The sequence below is a fragment of the Chamaea fasciata genome, unplaced genomic scaffold, assembly GCF_029207755.1.
Source record: "Chamaea fasciata isolate MVZ Bird 193981 ecotype frontalis unplaced genomic scaffold, bChaFas1.0.hap1 SCAF_8, whole genome shotgun sequence".
Taxonomy (NCBI): Eukaryota; Metazoa; Chordata; class Aves; order Passeriformes; family Sylviidae; genus Chamaea; species Chamaea fasciata.
The window spans coordinates 7473533-7500347 of NW_027094093.1; the positions used below are offsets into that span (position 1 = coordinate 7473533).

Here is a 26815-nt window from a genome sequence, read left to right on the forward strand (position 1 = left end):
TAATTATTATAACATGCAGGGTCTTACGTTCTTTCAAAATGTATTTTTATATTTTTTTTTTCCCTGTATCGTTTATATATGAAAAGAGAGACAATACTTGATTCTAGCAAAGGGCATGTGTAAACAAGTCCTGAAAAACTCTGGAATTCTGTCTGCTTATTGTTAAGACTCAAGGCTCAGTCAAGGAAGAGCACGTACAGCTAATGGGGCCATCTCCCCGGGTCATCCCGCAGCTGTTCCTGTTGAATATTCAAACACACCCATCCACACCCACCTCCACCCATGCATGAAAGGATTGAAAGGATCACCGGACAAGAAACAGAAAGCAAGCCTGATGACATTTAAAAACTAAGACTGTTTTTTATAATAAAAAGATTTTTCCTAAGCTTCCCCACCCTCCCTCTTCTGTTATCCTTCCTATATCCTTTTTTTCTGACTGTTTTTCTTAATGACATAATATCCTTTATCGCTTAATTCTCATATTTATGATCTAAGTACATTTGAATGACCAATCCCTCAATTAAGCCATGTGTAGTAAAATAGAAACAGACTTCCTACTAAATTACCTATTTCCCTTCTTTTTTCAACTCCTGTGTACCTTGGGAATTAGGGAAGATTTAATTTCTCCAAAAGAAAAAAGGGTGACATTTTCAAAAGCCCCTAAGTGGGTTTGAGATCTAAGTTTTTAAGGCATTTCAGAACTGCAAAACTCAACCAGTGAGATCCACGTATGGACCTAAGGGGAATTATCTGTTCAGATGACATTAACCGAGTGACCTAGGCAGCTTCTATCTCCACAACAATCCAATAATCAGTGCCTTGCCCACTCTCTCTTTAACACAGTGCTGCTCTCCTCTGAGAATGCTGTCCTGGCATTTGACATGACACCTGATCAACAACTCCTTTATTTCAGGTGGGGTTTTTGTTTTTTTTTTGGCTGCTCTGGTTTTGTTGGGAGGGGTGGGGGCATCTTTGAAACTGTAGCTCCCCTTTATCCTACATCACTGCTTTTTTAAGTATTCTCTTGCCTCATTTTTCATTCTTTATGAAAACCATACGATTGTTTTAACATTTACAACACGTGCACGATCTCGAGTATGTAACAGAATGAGAAAGCAGAGACACTGCAAGAAGGTACTTTTATGTCTCATAGACGAGTTTTCAGAGACCTTCAGAGTTCCAAGTTTATGGCCCATTACATTCTGTTAAACCAAGAACTCCAATGCACTTGGGGAACACAAGTCACAAGATGGACAAGTATTTCCAAGGAGAAAATTTTCTGAAGAAGAAACAAAATTTAAAATGCAAACATAAAGCACAGAAAAATTTTAGTCCTAAAATTCAAATCCCAAACAGTTGATATTTCCTTTGGGGAAAAGTTCCCAATTTCTAGTCAAATCTAAAGATATCCTAATGATAAGAAATCCAGCAAATGTTGTCTGGAAACTCTCAGTTGACTTACAGAATAAATGCTTTGGAAATAACAAATTCAAAGACACCCCCCCACAATAGAAAAAAAAAAAGTCCACCTGTTAAAGCTATGAATAATTATCCAAGCCTTAGCCGATACATAATACATCCTGGTATTAATCTAGGTCCTTAAATACCCTCCTGCTACTAAAAATACTTTAGAGGAACTGTACATCCCAAGAGAACAGCTTGCCGAGGACTTTCTTTAGCTTCCTTTGAATTTAGTAATTTCCTTTTATATCCCAACATAACCACAGTCTAGAAAATGTGGTTTGTGGGTCTGGATTCATTCCATGTGGTTCTCTGAGGAAGGATGATCCTGCTCCCAGAGAAGAAAATCCCTGGATGGTTAGACAAACCTGACACAGGATGGCAGCACAGCAGATCACCTGCTTTTGCAGCAAGTGCCACAAGCAAAGATGAAATTACATTGGTTTTCATATTGTGGTATAGAAAAATCATGCTTGACTCCCTGTGAACTTATAAAATCATATCCTACTCTAAATCTTTTTCTTCTCCCCTGTGTTAAAGCAGTTTTCCTGTCACATTAGATATTTAGTCTGCTAAACTTTGTGATGTTTATTGCAGCAATACTGACCTTTTTTATGCAAAATCAAAGTTCTTATAAGGACTAAGAGCCATTTCACACATGGAGTTTGTGGAAGGAAAGTGAATTTGGAAAGGCGAAGCACTGTTTTTACAGACCATACAAAAATAAATTGATTGAAAAACAATTGTATGCGTTTTCCTCATGAAATGAGATCAGAAGAAGCTGAAATGTCATCTTGAATATTGGATTTCAAGAGAAAGGCTACAAAGTTGAAACACTCCTGTTTGCTGGGGATTTGCAGAAATGGTGTGGAAGCCTGGGGAAATAATGCACAGCTGAAGTGGGAGCACTGCTTTCAGCCAGATGGGACTAAAAAGAACTTTTTATCAGCTACCAGGTGCCTCCACCTAATCAAAGCGCAGAGCATGAGAAGAGCAGCATCCACTGCCAGTGTATCTGCTATTGCTATTTAAATGTCAGGAGGAAATGGAAGCTGGAGTGAGGCAGGAGGGTCCAGGGGCAGGAGTAGGTGAGTGTGAGGAGCAGATGTGCCTTGCCAAGGAGAAGGTGTTTATGAAATGATTAAACCAGGCTGGCTAGGGCAGCCCACACTGGGCAGAGCAGCAGCTGGCACAGGGAACAGCTTGTCTTTCTCAGCTCTGCCCATGTGGCAACACTCCTGGGTTCACCTTTCCACCAGCCCTCAGCAGCTTCTTAAAGGAAAAGAAAAAGAAAAGGAGTCTTCCACAGGGAAGGAAAAAAAGGTCACCAAATATGAAGTAATAAGACTAATTTTAAAAGGCCTGTGCATTTTATCATTTGTTGGGTCAGTGGTGATACACTGTTCAAACTTCCTTTTAAGAAGGTCACATAATACCTGTTAGTCAGCAGATGACAAGCCTGTCATACACAATACTGTGAATCAAAAAATGGGATTATTTTTATTATTTCCATTTCTACTGTAGCTCTTAGCCTTACTTCCCTTACAGTTGTCATAGTTAGTGAGTACCACGTTGGAATGCTACTGTACCTATCAAATGTCATCACTATTTTGGTTTCCACTTGCTCTTTGGTTCAGTTGATGCTTGGCATAACACAGAACATCCGGACTTGGAAGAGACCCACAAGGATCTCTTGTTCAATTCCTAGTATCCACACTGTAATTTATCACTAAAAAAATCCAAACATCACAAACCCAAAATGAACAAACATTTTCCCATTTCCTATTTTCAGTATATTCTACAGGTTTTGGCTTGCAGGTTTTTTATTTCAGATTTCTGAGGAAAGAAACCCCCGTTTTTGTTACAACCTAAAGTCCAATGGCAAACCTATATACTGGCTTTCTTCACCTTTCTGCTCCATCTAATTTCATTTGCATGGCTGGTATCCCAAAGCACTGAAACTAGGGTTGTGGCAACCTCTGGGATTTGATGAAGGATTTTAAATATACTTACTTAAAATAAAAGAATATGCCAAGAGAAATCAGAAGTGATGCAATTGAAAGACCGTGTCCGATGATGGCCAAGTAATACAAGTTCAGAGCAGTCTGCAACACAAAAACAAAGCCAAGTGATTCAGACAGAGCTACTGCTGATAAAGCACATATTTGTACATCTCTTCTTGCAGTTAAAGTGACTATAATACTAGTAAAAAAAAAAAAAAAAAAAAAAAACAACAAAAAAACAAAAACCAAACCCAAAACCATTTCAGGTAATGATGGAACAAGTCCCCAATCCTGCCAAAAACTATCCTACTACAATCTCTCTGCATAGGGAACACAGCAGATTAACTGAAGTAATCGCTAAAATTTACCTCTTACCAGTTAAAACACCAAGCTTCCAATAAACAGGGCTATGGGTTTTTTTTCTGAGTATTTATGTAAATCTGGCTATTTAAGTTCCTGTACTGGTTCATTGCTGTCTGAGGCTTGATTCCTCCTCAACTCCTAAGTAAAGCATGTGCTTGCTCTATGAATTTATTTAATTTTTTCTCCACAGATTTTTTTTCTCAGCATTTAAAGACACTTCCTTCAAGGTGAGTGATGATTATGATACTGGAAATTCAGTTTTTATTGAGCTTTTCAGGAAGGTCATGAAAAAAATTAACAATGACTCAAAAATAGTGAAAACTATTATGCCAAATAGTCATAATTATGTTTCCACATTATGTTAAATAAGCCTAATGCCAATTATGGAATTATGAAAATCTGGGTAGATACAAAAGGTGAAAAAAAAACCCTGGTGATTTTGAACATATTTGGAATATGAATTTGAATATATTTTGAACATATTTGGAATATGTTCATGTTATCATGAATTCTTGTAGTTAATATAGTAATTAATTAGTTTTGTCAGAAAGTAACAAACCTGTGCTTTCAGTCACGGAATCTGTCTTGCAAAAACCCCTTGCTGCATTAAATGTAAGGTTATCATTTGACACATAAGGAAATGAAGATTTTCAGGTTGCACCTTATACTCTCACAATAAAGCACAACTATTTGGGCTCCATAGGGAGGACTTGGAGCACACATTCCAAATGCTCACATGCTGCAAACTCTGTGTATCCCCTGAACTGATCATTCCAAGTTAGGACAGAGTAATTGCACCTTGCTATATATACTGACTTTTGAGAGAATATAAAAAAGATAACAGGTAAAGCTTTAAGTAGGTTGTAAGATGACACAAGGGTAACTCTTGATGTGTGCTAGAAATTTTCTAATTATAATTATTAAAAAAAAACAACCCCAAACAGCAATGCAATAGGTGTAAGTGGAACTTATTGTGAAATTTGGAAAGTGAAAAATTTTTGAGTGGGAGAAATCAAAATGCTAAATGTGAGATGTATAAATGTATAAATGACAGCAGTCATTCTGTGACATTCTATCCCTGTCCTGTATCACCCCCTCATCCAGTGACCAATCTTGGCAGAGGTGAATTGTAAGGATTTAGCTTGCCCCACAATTTAGAACTATGTGTGGTACAGTGGGAAGCACTGCTGAGAATTAACAACGCACAACAGGCACAGTTACTGTGCAGTGTCTCACTCGCCTTCCAAGCACAGCGAGGAGAAAATGCTGCTGAGATAACAACACACAACTGCAGCAAGCAGAAAGGCTTTCTTTGGAGCTGTCAGTCCACACAATGGCTTCAGACTTGTGAGAGTTGAAATATCCTGGCAAAACTGCCTGAGGGAAACTACCTCATTATTCATAAGGAGGGACGGTCATAGATCTGCTCCTTTCTGAATAACATCCTCCATTCCCAGCCGAATATTAGCAAGGATCAATGAATTATGGCAATTCTGCTAACAGAATTAAACTGCCATTAGCAAAATCAGCGTCTCATGATTTGAGAAAAAGCGGTAATGAAATGCCTTGTCATCTGAAACCATCTTTTGCCCGGTACGGTGTTTAGGTAAGTACCCTAAGGCATTTAACAGCAATGGTGCAGGCAGTATGAAACTCTATTACAGGTCAGATTTCTTGACACAGTCTGCTACTACTGAGTCCTTGAACATGAGGTCCAAATTAATTTACAGCCTCTCTTGGTCTGTGGGTTGTATTCCTGGTTCTTGGGAATTTACAGTTTCAATTTATTGCTTCTTCCCATGACTGAATGTTTCATAAACATAAGGATTATTAGTGGGCATAGAGTTGGGGAATGGGGCAAAATATGCAATTTTGCCCATTGTATCCTCACAAATCACAAAGCAACTGTAAGAGGTGATTCAGAGATTTTGTTTTTCTTAATTTTTTAATGGATGTGCACATTCAAGATAGACTGAAGTCTATAAAAATAGCATCTATACATAGACCCACACAGGTACAGAGCCTACTTTTGATATATAGAAAACTGCTCAAAGCACTGTTGCATCAACTCTGCTGCCTTTTGAGTTTGGAAACTTGTAAAGATTCTCGGCTCAGTTTCTTGACACGAGTACCATGCACTCATTCCTCTCCTACCTTCACTTTTTCATGGGTATAGATATTGCACTGGGTGTAGTTTGTCCATGTCCTGTTGCTTTCTGGGTGTCTAAACCAATTCCCATTTGGATCACAGATCTTCGTAACTTTTTCTGCAATCAAAAGTTGATGGAGTGAAAAGCAGAAGAAGAAAAGTGAAAGAAAAACACAACAGTCAGCAGCACTGACATTCTCTCTCCTGATGCCAAGTATTTAATAAAGATTGGCAAACAAATGACAGCTTTATTAATATGACTAGAGAGACTTTGCTTGTTACTATGAATTCTGAGAAACTTGAGGCCGTTGCTTTTGCTTGGCAAAGGGAACCGATGATGTGATTTTCCTTAAGAAAACAAATAGATTTTCCCTCTCCAATCCATTAAGTATCAAAATACGTTGAACTAACTGTTAGAGAACTACCAGATGAAATGACAAGAATATTTAAATGGCTTGCTTAACACCCAAGATGGAAACTGAAGCCTAACATCCTACCACTATAAATTAGTGTTGGACAGGCAGAAAAATATAAATAGCAAAACTGCTCAAGAACCAAACTGGAAAATTGCTGGAAACCCAATGATTTCTATCATCAAATAGAGGCATGAAAAGACCCTGGGAAATACAAAGAAATCCATGAAATTTTCCACATGCTTACAAAGTTTAGCCCACAGAAACAGGAAGTGGTTTAAGGTGGGAGAAACTCTTTGTCAATTTCAACTGTGAAATTGAGGTAAAGGACTAAGTCATATTTCTGCCCGTCTGTCAGAAAAGCTCATCTCTAAGAGGAAAAAAGTGTGATCTAACCTCAGTTCCTACTCCCTAATCTTCAGAATCCTTCAGGGACACAATTCAGGAAAGAAAATAAGTAACTTGTCAGTTTTCTATGTGAGAAAAGGAAAAAGCAAATAATGGGTCTTGAGTTTCTGAAATCCTGGAGCATTAATGACTGGAGTGAGGCAAACAAGAGACATCAAGCCCCCAGACCCTCATTTCAGTGAGAAATACATTGATGTAGGAATCAATGCACTCGTACCTGATGGGTTGAAATCCTGAAAGTAGTCAGGACAACGCTGCACTGACACGGTTCCGGCAGCCACATCACTCCAGCACAACCAGCCATCCCAGGTCCTGTTGCAGTAGGGACCTGCAAACAGATAGAGACCTGGGAATAAAATAACTCTTGCTTCAGAATAGACTTTTAAAGGTAAGATGGAAGACTGGGTAAGGTAAGTTTGCAGCAGTGGGGAAAAAAAAGTAAAGAATTAGCAGTGGTTGGTTAAAACTTCGCTTAACAGAGATAGTTCCTTTACGTTTCTTACATTTACATACTTACATTTCTTTGAACACATTTTAAAATCTTTTCTCATTCACTTTGAAATGGCCTACATCTACAATTTGCAAACGACAGATCTAGAACAAGGTGGGCAAAAAAACCCTAAATCGATTCATACTCAGTAATGTATCTCAGCAAAGAGCCTCACTCTTTCAAAGATGGTTTTACTGAATTTATTTCTATTTTGGATGCACACCAAGCCTGTACATATGTTCGCTCGTTCACAGGAACACAGTTGTATCCCAGAAGCCATGAGAAAGCCTGGCTGGGAGGCAGCCACAGCTGCTCTGCCTCAGGCTGGCCTGAGCCTGCAGCAGTCACTGTGGACAAACACTTCCCTAAGTGCCCCAAGAACAGGGAATCCAGTGTCCCTCAAGAGCCTGTTCCAATGCCTCATTGCTCACACACATTTCAACATCTACAATAAATCTCCCTGCAGAATGAGCTGGCATTTTATAAACAGCTTCTTTCCCAGAAGGGACACAGAATGACTGTGTGCCTCTCTACAAATTTCGAGATGTTTTCATTATCTCGCTTCAGTTTTCCTTTAAAGACTTAATAATGTCCCCATCTCAGAGGCTGCAATTCTCAAACGACGTGTAATTCCTCCTCAGCTGAAGATTTTCAAATTTGTGCAGATCTTTCTGAAGCTGTTGGCATAAGCTTACACTGCCATATTGGTATCCATTTCTGACCTTCAGCCACTCAGTTCCTCCAAAGAATCATTTCAGAGAAAAATCTCTTCGTAAAAGAACACAATCACCCTTCCTTCCCTCCAAAGCCACTCAGTATTTCCAGAAGCTACCAAGGGAATACAGCAACAGGTAGAGAGTCACTGAGGTCAGCTCCGAGCGACTTGCCAGGAAAAGCAATAATGACACCAGCACAATCCTCAGAGCAGGGAAGCTCTGTGGATTTAGATACCTACAATTTTTAAAGGAAGATGTGCCCAGGCAGACAGAGGTATAATAAGAGCATGAAATGAAATAGGGTGGCAAGATTAATTACTCATGATTTTTAATACAGATATCTGTTTAAATACACATTTTCTTATTTCATCAGAAATAAAAAGCTTTGTGATAATATCAGAAGTGGGGCTATGGGCAGATAGTTTAACATATTACTTCATGCATGCCAAAGTGATGTTTATAAAAAACTGGGAAAATATTGTTACAACCTGACAAATAATTGCTAGCAAGATAAGAAATTAATAGAGCTAAAGAACCCTGAATTACTGTAATAATTCGGTAATACTGTAATATAATATAATAATTCAGAATTACTGTAATAATTCATCTGTTGACCACTTGCATTAGTAAAACCTCATGAGAAAACAACCTCTACCTTCTTTCTTGTGAACAGGGTCTTGCATAATCTTCTGGTAGCATTCATACTGTGCTGTCATGATTTTATTCCGTGTGACGCTCAGCTGGGCAAAGTCCATTGTGGCGTTCTGGCGTCCCTCAGCTGGAGTGGCACTGGCAAAGAACTGAGGGGAAAAACACTTCTTGCAGCAAACCACGTGCAAGCTCCCACACAAACTTCTTCAACATCAATCTTGTCAAATATTTAAATATTATTTTACTGAAAAGGGAGTGATCTTCAAATCTTATTACTGACAATATGATTTTATGTTTTTTCTGGGTAATTTAGCAATTCTTACTACTGAATCTTGATAAATGTCTCCTGAATGAGCATGGGGTAGGAGCAATTGACAAGATTTGTAAATAAGAATGGCAACATGCAAAGAAAGCACTGACCTGAAGCATATGAACAGCTTTTGTAAAACCCAGTGAAATATATCGAAGTTTAGTCTAAAAGACATTTCAGTCAGGCCCAAAATGATCCTTTACAAAAAAGACCTTCCATACATTTTATGCACTGAGGCATTTAGCTTGTCCAGAGCTATTTGGTTTCTCTGTAGTCTGGTGAACCATAAAGTCAACCCTCAGAACAGAGAATGTTATTCAAAAGACCAGACAACCACTTCGACAGTTATTAAAATATCTTAGGAAAGCTGATCTTGACCAAAACCTGAACCTTTTAGGTGCATTTTTAATAGTAATTAAATATTTTATGGGAAGCTACTAAGCTTCACAGAAAAACAGAGCTGCAGATTGAAATACTGTACCACCATTGTACAAGGGATGAAATTAAAATTTCTGAGTATGTCTCTGAATCTCAATTGGTGGTCTCCTCCTCTTCTTGGGGTCTGCAGGGTACTGCCTCTGTGCCACTTGTCCACTGCCACTGTTCTGAGCCAGCAAAGAATATGCTGGATAAAAACTATTTCTGTTCTTCTGCCAAAGGAATTTAATGGACAACAGAAGGTAGATAAAGACCCTGATGTGCAGAAGCTACATCTGAACACAAGACAAGCTCCTACTGAGTTTCCATATTAATAATTTCTATGGTACTCTGTACAGGGTTTTAAAACTGGAAGTGATTTTAAAAATTCATAAGACTCACCATAGTAACCAATAAGGAGAGCAGCAAAAATGTGATCCAGATTTTTGTCATTTTTATATCTGGTGCAATCAATCTTATGTTGTAGCTGAATGAACTCAAACTGCAATAGAAAAAAAAAATAGAGAAATTTAGCAATTAATGAGAGCCAAAACTGATAAAAGACTTTCATATTTTATTTCTGAACTAAAACAAATTGATTCTTCAAGTGAAAACTTCACCCAAAGCATAAAATATACACCATTATTTATGAAGCATGTAGACTATCTATCTAATGTAACCCTGCTGTGAAAACTGCCTCAAAAGGAAGGGGAATGTCAAAGAGTTTTGTCTTTTCATATTTCAGTGTCCTGAAGTATCCCAAGAAGATCACAAAGCTGAGCCTGGAACTGACACAAGAGCTTTTCTTCTGATTGCATCGTGGAAAAAGACCTCTGCATACTCAGTTTAGCTATTACAACTAAACCACATTTCAAAACTCCAAGTATCTCACTGCAGCAGCATTAATGAGGCTATTCTCAGCTGAAATTAAAGCAGTAACATGTGCATGAGTTCAGCTCCCTGGCACAGATGAATTCACTCCAACTCTCACACTGTGATTTAAGACCCAAAGTCGCTCACACAGCTCATCCAGCTCAGAGAGCCCACTGCCAGACAATTCACAGGGCTGTGGGTGCTGTATCCACACACAAACCTGTGTCCTGACCCAAGCCACGTGGCCCTCACATCACACCTGCTCTCATCTTTGGAAGTTTTTCTTATCCATCACTTATAGTGATGTTCTATGAGAGAATGGGATATGACAAACAATTGGCTCTACATTGGCCAGCAGAGAGAATGGCACAAAAACTCATTAAAAAAAAAAAAAAAACACCTAAAACCAGCCCTGCCTCAGTCACAAAAAACAAACACTCAACATTGCTACTTTTGGGTCCTCCTAATACAACTCTAGTTCAATAAACAGCATCTTGTAGGACATATTAACTACTAAATACGAAATCACTGCTGTTCACGGCACAGCCTGATGCAAAGACAAGAAATGTGTTGTAAAATTAGCTATGCCTGTTTAACCCAGACTAAAGTTGTATCCATAATCTCCCTTCTATTTTGACCAGTGGCATGCAAATTGCACAGGTGAGGCTCCAAAATTCAAACTGGAAAACACTTAGAGGAAGACCAATTAGCATACATGAAATTTATCCTCGGTTTGAACTACTAATTCCCTGGAAAACCCACATGATAAGAACTAAAGTAAATAGATAATTTTAAAGACTTTGATCTGTTAACTATAGAAAAATCTAAGTATCTTAGTGCAGTGACTAAGGCTTGACAAAAGACAGATATCTAAAATATATCTGAATTACCAGAAGGGCAATATGAGCTCAATTCTGCATGACAACTGGGGGCAAGTGTGATTAATTGAAACCTATCACATGTTTCATTCATTTACAGATGTGTCTGTTTTCCTAGGGGGAAAAAACCCTGCCCTTCTAAGGAAATTGGAATGAATAACTTACTGTAAAGCAATTCAATAGTATTTACTCTCCCGAGTATGACAAAGCACATCTGTGCAGGGTTAAAATCCACAAATGATGTGTACAGGGCAAGCCAAGAGATGAACCAAATAGAAAATAGAAACCGTAATTTAGTGTGTTTTTTTCTATACATGTATACAAGAGCTCAAAATAATTTTCTCTGCAACAATTCCAAAAGTCTTTATGCTAAAATAAATGTTAGATGAAAAACTTAAACTGCATGCTTTTATATTGCTCTCACTTCGCCTTGCTTATTTTAATTTATCTAAAAGATACAACATCATATAAACAAAGGCAGAAATGATCTGCTTTGATTCAGAGTCCAAGTTTATTTCTGTTTCACAATATCAAAAGTCATCCCTTAGCTCAGTTCCTTTAATGGTCCAAGTCTTTTCAAACCGAGTGGTTTTGTAGACATTTTCTATCCACTGCTCCAGTATCTGCTGCTAAATTATTAAGTCTTCCCAGGATATAAAATGTTAAGTCAGGCCTATAATGCACTCTGTGCTTTCCACTCATTTCTCTCAGTTACTAACGTATAGAGAGAAAAAAAAAAAAAAAACCCAACCACCACCTTTTTCTAAACGTCACTACTTATGGACTTAGTTACAAAACACAGGATGGAGGTCATTCAGATGCCTGTCTGAACTGCAGGAAAGCATTTCTTGCATCACTACATGGATTCATTCACTCAACATTTATTCCAGTTAGTCTGGACAAGCCCTTTCCAAGGAAAATTAAGAACTTTCTTAGGGATGGACAGCAATATATTCCATGGACTGAGGCAGCAAGCCAGTACTGCTATGAAAGTCAGGCTGCTTTTATTAATCATCAGCTGTGATGAGATACAAACCAAACCTAACCCTCTGAAAGTTCTTTCCCTCTCAAAGCTGGGAGGTATTAGACACACAAGAAATTAATAGTGAAAAGACACCACTCTTAGGTTTCCTTAAATATTGATGCTTCTCAAGTTGTTCTGCTATTGTAAGTCTGCAAATCCACTGTGGGGCAGAGAAAAGAACTGTCCTGGATTGAGCTTATTATGAGTGTCCTGACGGAATCCCTTGACTCCACTCTGACAGTGGGAATCTGCACAGAGGTCAGTAGCGCAGGGATTTACATTTAGATGGCAGGCATTGACTGAAACTGAGGTGGTGTAGACGTCTAACACCACAGCTACTGGCAGCCCTCTGGCTGAACTATCTTCCCACTAAAAGGGAACATCAGTTAGAACATAGTGGGGAATTGTAACAGTAAATCTTCCAGATCTTTGAAATATTTTATTTTATTCCTGGTGCGTGTTTGTGCATTTAGTGAAGACTGGGATAACCTAAGCAAAACCACAACAGAAAAGGTGCTGCCATTAACGATACTCCCAAGGCCTACGCTGTGTTTGTCACTGATAGCAGTGACACCTACTGAAGAATGAGGAATTAAAAAGGAACTGCAAGCTGGACTTAGCTAAAATAGTCACTGGTATGGCTTTAACAGATGTTCCCATTTCTCTTCCTCCTGCTTTCTCTCCAGAGCCATCCTGCCTCATCAGCTGTTTCTACTTTTAACTTTTCCCCATCCTCCCAGGAGTAAGTGGCACCCTTGCTGAGCTCCAGACACTTCCCGTTTCAACCACACAGTAAAAGGGTTAAAAAAAGCAGTCATTAAAAAAGAAAAAAAAAAAAATTGAACTTGAAAACCATATAGTACAAAACAAAAAACACAGGCGGTTTACACCTCAAGCAGTTCTCAAATTTGACTTCAAAAGACAATGCAACTCTGTGGGAGCGGGACAGGAGGAGAGTCCACCTAGACACTGCAGACCCGTCCATAAATGCCCGAACGTTTTTCACTAATTGGCAATCTTTGATTTGCCCAGAAGCCAACAAAACAACCACTCCCAATTACAACAAAGAGAAAGCCACAAATCTCGTGCAGTGTAAATTATATACCTTGCAGTGTTCTGTAACTTAAACATGTTTGCATACAGATCTACAACCTTCACCTGAAAATGGCTTCAGAATGGGTATTTTCTTGACACTGTTACTTCTGGTTCTTTTTGGAGGGAGGCATACAACTTGAAGTATTTAAAACTTCAGGCAAAGTTTGCTTGTTTCACCTCCAGATGGAGGCAAAAAGTTGGAAAATGCCCAATACTTTTCAAAGTGTCCCTAATTTGAATTGCTGTTCAAATTGCAGTGCTGATAAAAACCTCCCCAAAACTGACAAAACCAGTAGCCTCAAATGGAATTACAGATAGAGATTCCACTTGTATCTTCACTCACATCAACCTTCTGGGAAATGTTTCTCTGACTAAAAGGGCTTTGCAAGTGGGCAGCACCAGCCAAACAGTAACACACAGCAGATCCACCGAGTCCTGCACATGGACTGCAAAATCTCCACACTTACAGTAGAGAACAAGGCAAGGCAGTTTGGAAATATTCCTATTTGGGTAATCTGCCTCTTTTTTGTTTTTTTTTTTTTTTTTTTGAGGGAATCACTTCTGCCAGGATTTGAACAAACTGCTCAGTGGTATCCCATAGTAAACAGCTCACAGCTGTCTGTGTGGGAATTACTCCAGCCTCTTAATAATTATGGAGCTTGAAAGTCAAGGTAAATAAAACACAACCATTCTCTCTCTACTTTTCTTTCCAGGAGTTTCTCCTAGGACAAAGCTGTGGCACAATGGCATTAACTGTCTTCTTGAGGATTAAAAGAAACAAAGAAAAACAGTGGCATATCTCAATTCATCCCTGAGTTATTCTACAGCACCTTCCTTGTGCAGGTGGTAGTTGAGCTCAGTAAGAGAAAGTCTTTGCTGTTTAATTCCTGGGCCATGTGCTGTGCTGGTCTCATGGTACTGGTCTGTGCAAGGAGGAAATTAGGACTGGCTCACTAAGATGTTTCACATCTTGCATTCTCCTTATTAGCACACTTTTTGCTGTTGTTTTTGCATCACTCTGGCTGCGTGTCAGAAGCCTTGCAGAGATTGCAGAACCATCTGCATATGAGATTACGCAGATTAAATTACTCCTGGGTGCTTCTTCCCATGAATAGCTTCTGGCAACCATTCAGATAAGTTTTGTCACCTGCACCCAACAGAATTTACTAGCAGTAATTGGCAATGCTCGTGGCCAGTTCCAGTAACACCTAAAGTTATAAGAACCTATGACAGAGTGATAGTGGTGGTAGTTTTCCTCTATTTTCCAACACTTCTTTTGATCAGTTCACACGTGTGGATGAGACTGCAAGTTATTCTGAGGGGGTCCAGTTAAAATCCAAACCAACCAAAACAACTGAGCAAAAAATGCCACCACAACAAAGCTCTCTGAATAAGACTTTGGAGGAGGGAATGTCTACAAGGTTCTTCCCCTGGCATATTCTGCAATTTCTGCCCTTGGTCAACATTGCTCCTCTCCACACAGCAGACTGCAGAGCAGATTTTTTTTTGTGGTTTTGTCCATCACACCAATTTTGGCTCCTTAAAACAGGATTTCCAATGATAAAAACGATAAGAGTATTTCCTCCTCGATTTTACAATGGAAAGTCTTCTCTTGGCCCTTGTGCTTTCCATGCTTTCCCTATAAATAATGAAGACTGCCCCTCCTTGTCCAACATGATGAACTTGCTACTGACTTCAGGACATCTGAAGCCAGCAGTCCAGATCATGCAATGCCATGTGGAAGAATGGCAAGGACTCAGTCAGGGTTACAGTTACAACTTAGCAGGACAGCTGACCCTGCCAAAGAAATGCAGCATTAGGAATTTCAAAAATATTGAAGCGAAGTAAAATTATTTGTCTCTCCTGAGGAACTAGTTGTTAAAGGAAGGCAACAGAGATTCTGACAAAATAAAATCTTTACCAAGGGACTGCTGGGGCTTTACTCTCAAGAGATGCAACTGTGATTTCCAACAGTTTATAGTTCTTAATGCCTCCAGAGTTTCCAAGGAGTGCTATTTGACTACTATTGTGTAAGCACATTGTTATGCTTATTTTATAAGCTTAACCCTTTTCACCCCATAGCCCTAACCCAGCTGTATTCTGATGCCTAAAATCCATCAGCATAGCTACACACGCTGCCAGGCATAACTCACCACGTTCAGTTCAAAGTTCTGCAAGCCACGGTGCTAAAATTCCAGAGCAATCACTCAAGCCTAAAGCAACTCTGAAGGGAGGCTGCTCTGCTGAATGAAGTTCTCTCTGCAAATCCACTATCAAACATCCTAGAAACAACTATTAACAGAAAGGAAGATGATGGCAGACTAGTGAATGATTAAATTCTCATAGCTGATGGATCAAGATGATTTAGTTATGGCACTTCCCTTTTAAATTTTTTTTAACTTTATTATATTCCTGTTACAGGAGTTTTAAAAATGGGTTGACGTATATCCAGTAAACTTCCCTGAAATTTTACTTCTTCCAAAACAACTGCTGTGATGTGGCACGGATATTCCAATTAACATACTATTTTAAATAAAAGGGAATAATAGCTCATGACATTCGTTCTTTTCCATGGATTTCATGCTATTAACAAGTTGGAGAGCTCCCACATTGTTAGGTGTATAAGTATAGTTGCCTAGATACATTTATATACGCATGATACTCTTAGGCAAAGGATTTAATTTTAGGCAGTCCTGCCAGGAGCAGAGAGATGCACTCAATGAGCCTCATGGTCCCTTTCAACTTGAGAAATCCTACGATATATGTGAAAAATACAGTGTAGTCCTCCAAAGAAAATTGCTCCACCTTCAAGCAAAATCATTTCTGTTTTGAATTAAAGCAAAGACAGTATGAATTCATCAAATAATCTTACGACTTGTGTAACTCCCCTTGTTGAGGTGCTGAAGTGGAATTTTTTCCAAGCCACTGCTGTTTAAAAGCTGCAGAGTGTACTGTTGCCCTGTGTGCCCCTTTCAGACACTGTGTTTTTATGTGAATGACTCTGTTTGATGCTGTTTACCAAGTAATGACCCAAAAGAGATCCAAAGGTTCCTTTGTGAAAATGTTTACGACATGAAGTCATTTTCTCAACTGACTGAGTTTTAAAAGTTTCTTTTTTGTTATTTCTTCATTGACACATGCTAATTTTACAAGAACAGTATTTCCACAGTTCAAAGACTTTTCTCAAGGTCAGAACAAGGCAATGGGAAAACGGGTTAAGCAAAATGTACCAGGACTTTGGGTTTTTTTCCAGAGTTTACCACTCAGGCTTTTTCTCATTGGCCCCAGCCCAGTTTGGCAGCTGAGCATATCCTATGAAACTTACAGGCTTTACACCAGTTTCCTTAGATTCCCATTTAGTGTGAATATTTATGCACAAATATATTCTCATTCAGTTATAAATAAAGCAATAAGGTTTCAAAATTCGATTTTTAAATGAAATTGTTAATTTTCAGGTGGCCCATGGCACAGCAGCAGCTCAGAGCAGGATGGGGAGGGAGCAGGTGGCCAGGAAAGGGAACTGCTTTTGCCAGGATAAACAAAGCGCTGGTGCAGCCACTGCATCAGAACCAGTGTCCCCACTTTGGGTTCACCTCTGGTCAATGACTTGGCCAGAACTGGCGAAAAAAGTGTAGAGAGAAACCCTCCATGGAAATGTCAGAAGCACTCTAGTCTTCTGATTTTGTGTTGCACTCCTTTTTTTTTTTACTTAAAAAGCGCCCCAAACAACAACAACCAAACAAAACCCCAAAACGCAGTACAGAGAACTAAAATATCCCCAAGGCAGCTTTCACTGGCCAAGGATGAAATTTCAGATGGAAATGTCATGCCAAATATTAACATTTTCTCTCATGAGATATTTCTGATGCATTTACTAGTCTAAAAACTTCAGGTAAATTTAAGGCAGCTTTAGAAAAATTCAGCTTGATACACTTATTTAAAATTAAATAATATACCAGCTACATCAAAGCCTTTACCAGGTCAACCTAAGTAACCACAGTTCAGAACATTTCCTCTTACATTCAAAATTTCACATGCCAGAAGTCAAAAGTGCAAGCTCTGGAATATTTCACCCTTCGAATATTAGACAATTCACGTTATACTGTGCTAAATTATTAAAACTACTAATCCATCCTGTAGAAAAGCCAAAAACAAGCAGCAGCCAAAACCAACCTTTTGAATTCTAGTGGTCTGCAGCTTGTCTCCTTTGCTTTAATTAGCTACAGATATTCCCCATCTTTCCTATGTTTTTGCATCTGCAGCATTACTAGAATGGCCCTTTACCAGCAAATGGCTCAAGCTGGGCTCACGCAGGCCGTGCTGGCTGTAAAGGAGTCTGTGAGACTCAGGAAGGTTAAACCAGAGGTATTTTATCTCAGCAGTATGGAAGGAAATCACCCTCTGTATCTTTCTCAAGTCTATACCTGCCCATTGGTATGTGCACCGGTGGAGGCCCAAAAGACAAAGGGCCTGTGCTCACAACAGGGGAGGAGGGCAAAGGCTCGGGAATCACCTCTAATGGAGGAAAATCATGGATGCACATACTCGAAGAGAACAACACCACCAAAGCTTTTCTCTTTACATATATAACCAGAGCCTGCCTTTTCATCATATATCCAGGGAGACAGCTCTCTCTTTCTTCTCACGGATTAGCAGCAGAAATCATCTTAAGGCAGCCGTAAAGTGGGCAGTGATAGAAGGTTTTCCCATCCTCTGCCCACATTTCCTTCAGATGATATGTACCAAGATAATGCTACAGCTAATGGTATTTTGCATTATTTTCTGTCAATCTGAGTTAACATTAGTTTTGCCAAGCTGAGGAAAGTATCACCCATGGTTGTTTCTAAGTCTTCTAAATGGGAATTACCTTCAGCTTCATCCGCACCCTGCCACACCCACAGGAATACGGACATAAGCAAAACTCTGACAAGGCGGAAACATCCAGGAGAAGGAAACACTTTGGTAGAGGTGGTGTCAGTTTAAAAGTCAATTATAGGATCAAAGCAATTAATTAACCAGCTTAACAAAATGAGATCCTTGGAACAGAGGCAAACTGCTGCCCAGTGGCTGCAGTAACCTCTCTCAGCGTTTGCCCAGTGCATTCCTTCTTCTGATCTGGACACAGAGGGCAAAAATTAACTGGCACCAGTATAAACTGGAGAGTCTCAACTTGTTTTGTTACACACAATCCCCCAAAGGGCACTTATGACTGTTTGGACAGGCAATGCCATTTTCAACCACCTAGAACGTACCTGAGTGTTGATCTTTATGAACTATCATTGTCAATATGCATTTACTTATAAAAGAGTCGTTTCTTTTTTACGGCAGCTCAGTCTTTTAGTCTGAGTAAGAATATCTAAGGAGAAATCTTTAGCACTAACTGAAAAGATACATTTCTGTATCTTTCCTGAAATACCATTTGGGCAAAATTTCTTCCACCTGAAATTGTATATAATCCTTACCTGAAAGCAAGAAGCTAAGCCTTTTCTAATTTTCAAATTTGTCCAGCAATTGCATCTTGAACTCTTAATTCACATTTTGAAACACTAGAGAGTAACAATGCTGAAAAGTGGACAGGCACAAGTCTAGCTGGCCTTATACTCCAGTTGACACCCTGTCACATTTTCATGCTGTTCTGCGCCACTGAAAAAAATCCTGCTTGCCGAGCTCCTGCTGCTGTGAGAGACGTGAAAAGTTTGGAATAGCAAGAGCAGTTGGTGGGGGAGCTGACAATTTGGCTGGCACCGAGTGTGGTGCTCCCCTCACACACATTCCCTCTGCTCCAGGGAGCTGCAGAGTGAAGCTCAGCGCTGCACAGCATCACACAACCCCCCTGCTCTCTGCGAGGCAGAGGTTTTACAGACGGTGCCAGCTGCAATCTGTAGGAAGCAGTGTGAATGTTTCCATGAATTCAGTTGAAGATCATATGCTCAGGGTGTGGCCGTGGGAAAGACCAGTGTATCTTACACGCAGTCCCTAAAGTCCAATTAGTGTTCCTTTAATTAAAAACAGACTTTTCCATATCCTTTTGCAGCAGTCTGCCCTCTCTTACCTGAATGAAAACCAAAATGAAATACTATGAACTTTAAAAACATTACAGAAACTGGACACAAAAATCTCTGCCTTGATGATCTGGAGTCTCACTTGGAGAAGATACTTAATGAAGATTAAATATTACATATCAAATGCAATAAAACATTACAAGCACTATAGCTACAGCAGAGGAATGTGCATGAAGCACAGCTATTCTGGTCATGAATTGCATACAAATTTTATTTGCACATAATTTATATATTTAAGCACATTTTCTCCCCTCCAGATACAATATTAACAATAATATAAAGGCAGGAAATGTAGTGGAAAAATCTCAGTTTAAAGCTCATCAAAACTGCAAGCAAATGAAAATTTCCATTGCAAGCATGGAAAATAGTACATGGCTTTAATATAGGTGCCCATATTTTCTGCATATTCACATCCTGCATTTATTTTCCTGGAGAAAAATAAATCTCACAGAAACCTCAGACTGATTTCACACTCCAGAAAAACGTCCTTAGCAGAAACTAAATGCATCGGAATTTGATGGGAAGCTTTTATAAGGATGTCTACCCAAATTAATTTAAAAAAGAGTCATTTGAGTTCGTACAGAGCAGATCCTGCCATTGTCCAGTCACTGTCTCAGTTACCAGTGCAGAACTCATAGGCATTAGTTTGGCTTTGATACCCAGCTTGGACATCAAACTTGAAGGCATTACTTCCCTCAGACTGAGGCACCAAAACTCACTAAGAAATGCACTTGGCATGCATTTGTAATTTTTTTTCCTGTACTCTTTAACTTAATAAGACACCTCAAAAGGCTCATCCATTTCATGCACCTGCAGAGATTCTGGACTTGCACCCCTCAACTGTGACCCTCTCAAAGCTGTACTTGTGTATCCTGCTCCACAGAGCATGTGAAAATTCAAATTCATCTTGCTGAGATATTTTGTTCACAGCTGCTTGCTTGGCAGAGATTTGGTTGGGGAGGGGAGGGGAGGGGAGAGACAATTTTCCAAGCAATGAGGAAAAACGGTACAGAACTTTCATCATCAATGGCCTTGACATGTTGGAGCCAACGGAAACAACATCACTCAAGTGACTCCATGAGAGGGAACCATTCAGACACCAAAAAAAAAAAAAAAAAAACCAAAACCCAAAAAAACAACAAAAAACCCCAACAAACCCTCCTGCATTTATTTCTATCGTGTAGTAGCTCATGCCAAGCTTCCTTTGGTGAAATCCAGATTTCTCCTGCATTGGCTTCCTCCTGCTGTTGATAGAGCAGGATATTTGCTGAAACAAGCAGGTAATGAACGAGATATTCTGAATTAATCAGCAAATATGCTGGAGAGAGAATTGTGTTCTCTTCTGAAGCTCAAAGAACAACTGGCTGTTTTTCCAAAGGAGCTATATTAAGGCAACAGATACAGCATTTCTGTACTAAATTCTAACTGGATGCAGGTCTTGCTGGCAGATGAATTCCATAACAGGCACATATCTTACTGACCCTGTCAGTGACTTTTTGAAAGCAAAAATGCCTGGCTATTGATACAGGCCTACACCACCCAAAGAACAGGTAACATTTCATGGGGTAAGCTCTCATTGCCATAACTCCTCCAGGATTCCAAAGGAAATACAGATTTGCAGGAATAAAGCCTGGTTGGTTTCCTCCCCAACCCGTAAACATATTTCCCTTTCTCAAGACAGTATTAGAAAAGAAGTACTGCACAAGTCTATGTTTTCACTGATCAGTGGTGAGTATAGTGCACAGAAATCACACAATCATTTTTATGCTTGGTGTTCCCTTGTGATATCCCAAGCCTTCACTGGCTGTGCAGGGCTAAACACTTCCTGTACATCACTCCAAAACTAGTGGCACTTCACTGATGGCTTTAGTTACCCCAGATATCACATAAACGTTTTATAGACCAAGAAGCAAAGTACTTGTGGCTTTGTCTAAGCCAAGCACAGAATGCATTAGATGCAGACCCTGATCAAGGAGGACACTGACAACTTTACACGTATTTGGGTTTCCTACTCTAAAAGACGTAATTTCCCAAATATGAATTCAGTAAGGTCTTGAGCTATCAGAAAGCATCATTTGCAACCACCAGAGTAAGTAAATCCGCCCTCATGTCATTGCCACCAACTTCTATCTTTGAAGTCATTATTGATCCTCACGCTGCTTCGTTACACCACTTTACAAAGCTCTGGAGAACAGAAAGAGACTTTTGATGAGTGTTTTTAAGGAACAGAGAACTTTAAATCTGAAGTGGCCATCACCCAGAGATCTGAACTCTGAACCCCACTTGGCTGGTCATCTCTGAGGGTCAGACATTACACGAAATACGACCCTAAAAGCATCTGTTGGGAATCAGACTACCAAACTGATGGGAAGTTCAGTCTAATCCAAATCGGGGAGCCAAGTCAGCTACTGAAAATATATAATGCTACCAAATGCAGAATCATTGCCCTGTGAAGAAAATGGTTTCAGTTCTAGCAACAAAATCATAAAAAGCAGCCCTTCAATGCATTTTTTCCTGTAAGGTCACAGAGAAGCACCAAAAAAGACTATAAAGGGAAGACAGGAGCAAAAGAGTTAAAAAAAAAAAATCCCAACTCAGAGTTGAGAGTCAGTTAATATATTCAGTAAGGGCTTTGTGAAAGAATTCTTAAGCCATGTGTGGCTCTTGCAGACATATCTATTGTGGGAGGTATTTTAACCAGCTTCACGTCTGACAGACAGTCTGCGGAATATAAATAAATTTCAGCTTCTCATACAGATATAATTTTCCTTCTCTGTAGGAGTGAATACCAGTGAGAAAGTGCAGTGTTTAGGATCAGTCCGCTTGGATTTACAGTTTTTGAGAAGTGTACAAAACCTGACAGTTTTTGAAGGCCATAAGTAACAAAACCCTTAATGTGCTGAAGAAATATAAAGACAGGAATTTAAGTGATTTGCCCACCATCACTTGTGTTACAACTGAGGTTTAAATATCCATTCAGCAACAAGCAATGGATTTATCATTCATTTCTGCTGGGATTGTCACCAGAAGGACTTCAAATAGAGAGCAAAATTCCTTGGGTTAAGAGAAAACCCAGAGAAAGGAAAAGTCAGGAAAATATAAACCAGTATTTCTGCTAAGAAATTATCAGCCATTTATCATCTACACCAGTTTTTCACCTCCCACAAGGAATTCCCAGAGCTAAGTGTAACCCAAGTGAGACAATCTACCTGAACATTCTCTTTGCTCCTGAGAAACATGAAGGAGACTCTTCCCATGCTGAGAAGGAACCATTACCTAAGGTGACCTCCTGCCTCCAGCTCTATCCCCTTCTAACTTCTTGCTACCCATTTCAGGCACTCACCCACAGACTGAACTGCATTTAGCAGCATTGTGGAGATCAGTTTTCTCAGCCACCTCAATAAGGACTTACATGCTCTGCCTCAATAACCAGACTGATAAAGCTCCACATCATGTTCCACCTGCAATTCCCAGCTGGAAACTGGAGATTATCCACTTGGGGTAGTGAAACTGGAGTGCCACATCCTGCCAAGTAACAGTCCCCTGCAACAGACAGCCATTGATAAAGGTGACTGAAATGTCTCATTCTTGGTAATCAGTCACATTTGATTTTCCTGATTCCTTCATTACTCCCATAAAAACCCAAGAGGAATTGGAAATCTCTTTTACACATAATCACAAAGCAATCACAGCTCTTAAGCAAGCCATCCTGACAGAGGAAAAGGATGTTAAAGAAGGACAGGAACCATGAGAAAATTACTTGTCAGAGAACATATTCCTAGACAAAAAATGTGAAAAATACTACAATGTAAAATAGAATACAACTTACATTAAAACAACATGTGTAATATGTTAACACTAGGTATCCATTTAACACTACAGCACATTCAAAACCTGATAATTATCATTATGAGGATTAATTTTAAAATCTACAGACAGAAGGGTGAAGCCTTCATTTAGATTTTGAAACACTCAAACTAAAAGTGATTTTGAACAACTCTACGGTCCTTTTAATTGGGGAAATTTACTCACAGTGGTCGAAGTACATCAAGGAATGCTCAAATCTCTGCACTCCAAACAAAACAAAGGAACTGAATGGGTGTTAACTTCAGAAGCTAACTTGAGCTTTTTAAGTACCAGCACCATCAACTATTTTCCTCTCCAAAAAAATACCCCAGGGACACCCACAACAGATGCTGGTGCAGTGGAAATGGACCAGCCCAGCTAATCAGGACCATCCCTTTTATTTTTAATTGACCTTTTACAACAGCAAAAGGTGAACAACACACAGAGATATTGCAGAAAGCACAAAACCGTTAGAAATAAACCTCTGTCTCTCATTTTGCTTTCTCCAAACTGCTGCTGGGGTAATCAGTCTCCAGCACAAGCTCCATTTACACCACGGTTGCGCTCAGCTGTAACTGCTCGCATCCTGTGTGGCTCAGGAGATAGATCACGACCAAAGGCTAAATTCCCTGCCTCTCACAGAGCTCCACCTGCCCTCTGAGATGCCCTGCGGGTCTAAGAGACACTTGGCAAACCTGGCCCCGATGGATCTGCTGTATCCAAAAGGGCTGAGCCAGGCTTATTGGGCTTCTCAGGAAGCAGCAGGTGCCAGAACGCTGGGTCATCCCATCCCACCCCAAACATGGAACGCTACACACCCTCCCCCTATTAGTGGCTTCCCTATAAACAGCTGAGCTGAAAGAACAGGAATAATAATAATAATTAAACAAACAAACAAACCAACCAGCCCCTGCAAACCAAGCACACACACACAAAAACCCCCAAAAAATCAAAATTAAAATTTGATGGAGAACAAAAAAAACCACGTAGCATGTTTGTGTTCTGTTCAGTTTCACTGAAGTCACTGAATCATAACATGCCCAGAGCAGAATCAAACAACTCAGAAACAAAGGGCCTGAGAAAAGGGGGTGACACACTGGGCCACCTCCAAGGACTGCAAATAAAGGGCACATTGCTAAGTCCAACTTTAGAGAAACCCCAACAAGAGCCAGGAGAGCACAATGAGAATCTTTGGTGAGATCCCAGCACAGAGCTGAAAGCTGGCCTCAGCAGGGCTGTCAGCATCCTGGCAAAGACGACTTGAGCCGTTTCCCAGTGACTGCAGTGTCCCAGTGACCAGGACGGATGAGCACTGTGGGCTGCCTTTAACTCGCCCTGATTACACAGCCCTCCTTGCAGGAAACGGCTCCTCCCAGAGTCTAAGGACCAAAAGAGTCAAGTGATCTTAAAGTACAGAGAGGAGGTGGAGGAAAGGGCGGTACTCTTTCCTATCAAAGATCATTTTTACTTAAATATCATTCTCTGTTGAGCTTAGACTCTTGTTACTGAGGCTGTAATTGACACTGATGAGCTTTGCCAAACAGCCCTAAAAATGGCAGCTCTGAAGGTACTATCTTACAAAAGCGGTACACCAGCACCCCTCTCTGCTTCCCAAAGGAGCTCAAAAGAAACGCATCTTTGTAGAGACAGTATTTGACAAAGAGATTCACACACTCAAGGAGAAATGCTATTCTGCCTAAAGATGAGGCTCTGGATCTAGATAGTCCCTTAAAAAATCGATCACTAAGCCCTCTCAAGTACTTTCACCACATCTGTAAGGGCTGAAAAGCCCAAACAGAACAAGCACTAAACACTAATAAATAAATAAAGTGCATCCGCATTGCTCTGTGAGGTCTAAGATTTGCTCAAGGTCTCTTCCATGGACCTTTGGTGACTGTTCAGCTGGAAATTAAGGGCCCAAGAGATTTTTGTGAGAAGCAGAAAGGGATATCCTGAGTCCCAGCCAGCAGCCTAACAATGCAGCTGCCAACAGCCAGGACCGTGTGGATTGTGTTAGGAACATCACTCATTACCGCCCTGTGTGCTCATGGAGTCTTCTTATAATTCCACTTTAGCTGTTAAAAATGTTCTCTTTATGAAAGATACTGCACTTTAGGCAATAGGTTCCTACTCTATAAAAATCAAATGATGACTTTAAATCTTTATTTCTCAATATATTCAGGTAGTGAGCTTTGAAAGATACACTGTGTAATACTAATAGATTTATTGGGAAAAACCATTTTCACATTTTGCATAATGTAGGCTGTGGAAAGCCTATTTCTAACTTCACTTTCATTTGTATTTGACCTCTGACCAGTGTAACTTGAATTTTTCTCTATGACAATCTGTTCTAGGCTTCAAGGCAAAAAAAAAAAAAAAATTCCAAACCCGAACCAAAATTCAAACAAGAAAAAACCCCACCCAGTTTGTATTAAACTCTCACTGAAAACCTGTGAACGTCCCTCTGTTTTCTACCATCAAACAGCCCAAATGCATTTCTCTCAGCAACATCCTCTCTCCTGCAGGACTGTGACCTAGGTGGAGATGATCACTGTGGGACTGGATTAGTTCCTTGGCAAAACTGGCTATGACGTACTTGCTGCTACATCCTAAGGTTTGTTAGCATTCCTTGTCCTAGCTGGATCTACACCCCCCCAGAGGGACAACTGAGCAACGACTGCAGAAAGCCAGTATCTGAGCTCCGGATTTCAGAATTTATGTCCAAGAGATGAAATGCTTCAATAACTTCTGTGTTATTGCACATTACTTCCTATTTGTACTGAAGCTTATAAAAGTAAGAAAGCTGAACTGCCTAAATTATAAAAATCTAAAATTTCTAGAGGCAAACCTTTACACTCTTAAGACAAATTAATGTCCCATGCAACAGTTAAAGAACTACAAACTGTTTAAAACCGTGAAAATCTCTAAGTTCTCTCATTTTTGGTACACCAGGCAGTTAATTTGAATTAGGGTCTTTTAATTTAACTGCGGAGACAGGCTTGTTGAGACAACGACAAATGTGAGTCTTCACACATTTATCATTCTCCCTGTGCTGTTTCTCACGTTGGGAACTGACTGCTCCATGTCATTTCTGCAGGGTTACTCCCCTGAAGTGGCTCGTGGCTTGTCAGCCCTCCCTGCCCAGAAGAAACCTGGGTGTGATCGTGGCTCATCCCTGAGAAGCTTCTTCATTACAGAAACTGTGATTTTATTTCATTTTTTTCTTTCCATACTTCACTGGCCCTTACACTATCAGGAGGCAAAACACAGTCATTGAAATGCAACCAGCTTATTGAGGGCATCAAAAATTATCAAAATGCAGAATGCTTGATGCTCACACTATTAATCCAATTTCTTGTTGATGAAGGAAGAAGCAAAGTTTGAGTAAGCGGTGAGTATTGGCCCTGCCCTCAGCAACCCAGATGTTCAAATGGTCTTTGTGCACAGTTCACCATTCCTGGGGAAGTGAAGTTGTACTCTTAGTAAACGCTTAATAGGCAAATGAGAATTTTGTCACTCTGAGAAAATTTTGTCACTTTGACAAAATCTGACTCTGTTTGAGCCACAAGTTTAGTAAAGTAAAAAAGAAAATTAGGGAGTTGTTGTTGATCAAGGCCTCAAACAAAACACAAGCGTGCCTTCCTTTCTGTGCTAAT

General features: G+C 39.8%; 1 protein-coding gene across 3 annotated transcripts in view; it reads right to left on the reverse strand.

Moving 5' to 3' along the window:
• The window catches only part of CALCRL (calcitonin receptor like receptor), a 64113-nt gene that overhangs the window by 21850 nt on the left and 15448 nt on the right, over positions 1-26815 (reverse strand). For 2 of the 3 annotated variants that reach the window (XM_066189519.1, XM_066189517.1), the window contains exons 2-6: positions 9784-9883; positions 8659-8803; positions 7015-7125; positions 5982-6094; positions 3475-3566 (exon numbers count right to left, since the gene is read on the reverse strand). In XM_066189519.1, coding sequence (XP_066045616.1) covers positions 3475-3566; positions 5982-6094; positions 7015-7125; positions 8659-8803; positions 9784-9834 — 512 coding nt within the window. In that variant the 5' untranslated portion in view covers positions 9835-9883. Of the gene's footprint in view, positions 1-3474; positions 3567-5981; positions 6095-7014; positions 7126-8658; positions 8804-9783; positions 9884-22725; positions 22755-26815 lie in introns of those variants that run through there. The other variant, XM_066189518.1, reaches the window with a different exon arrangement.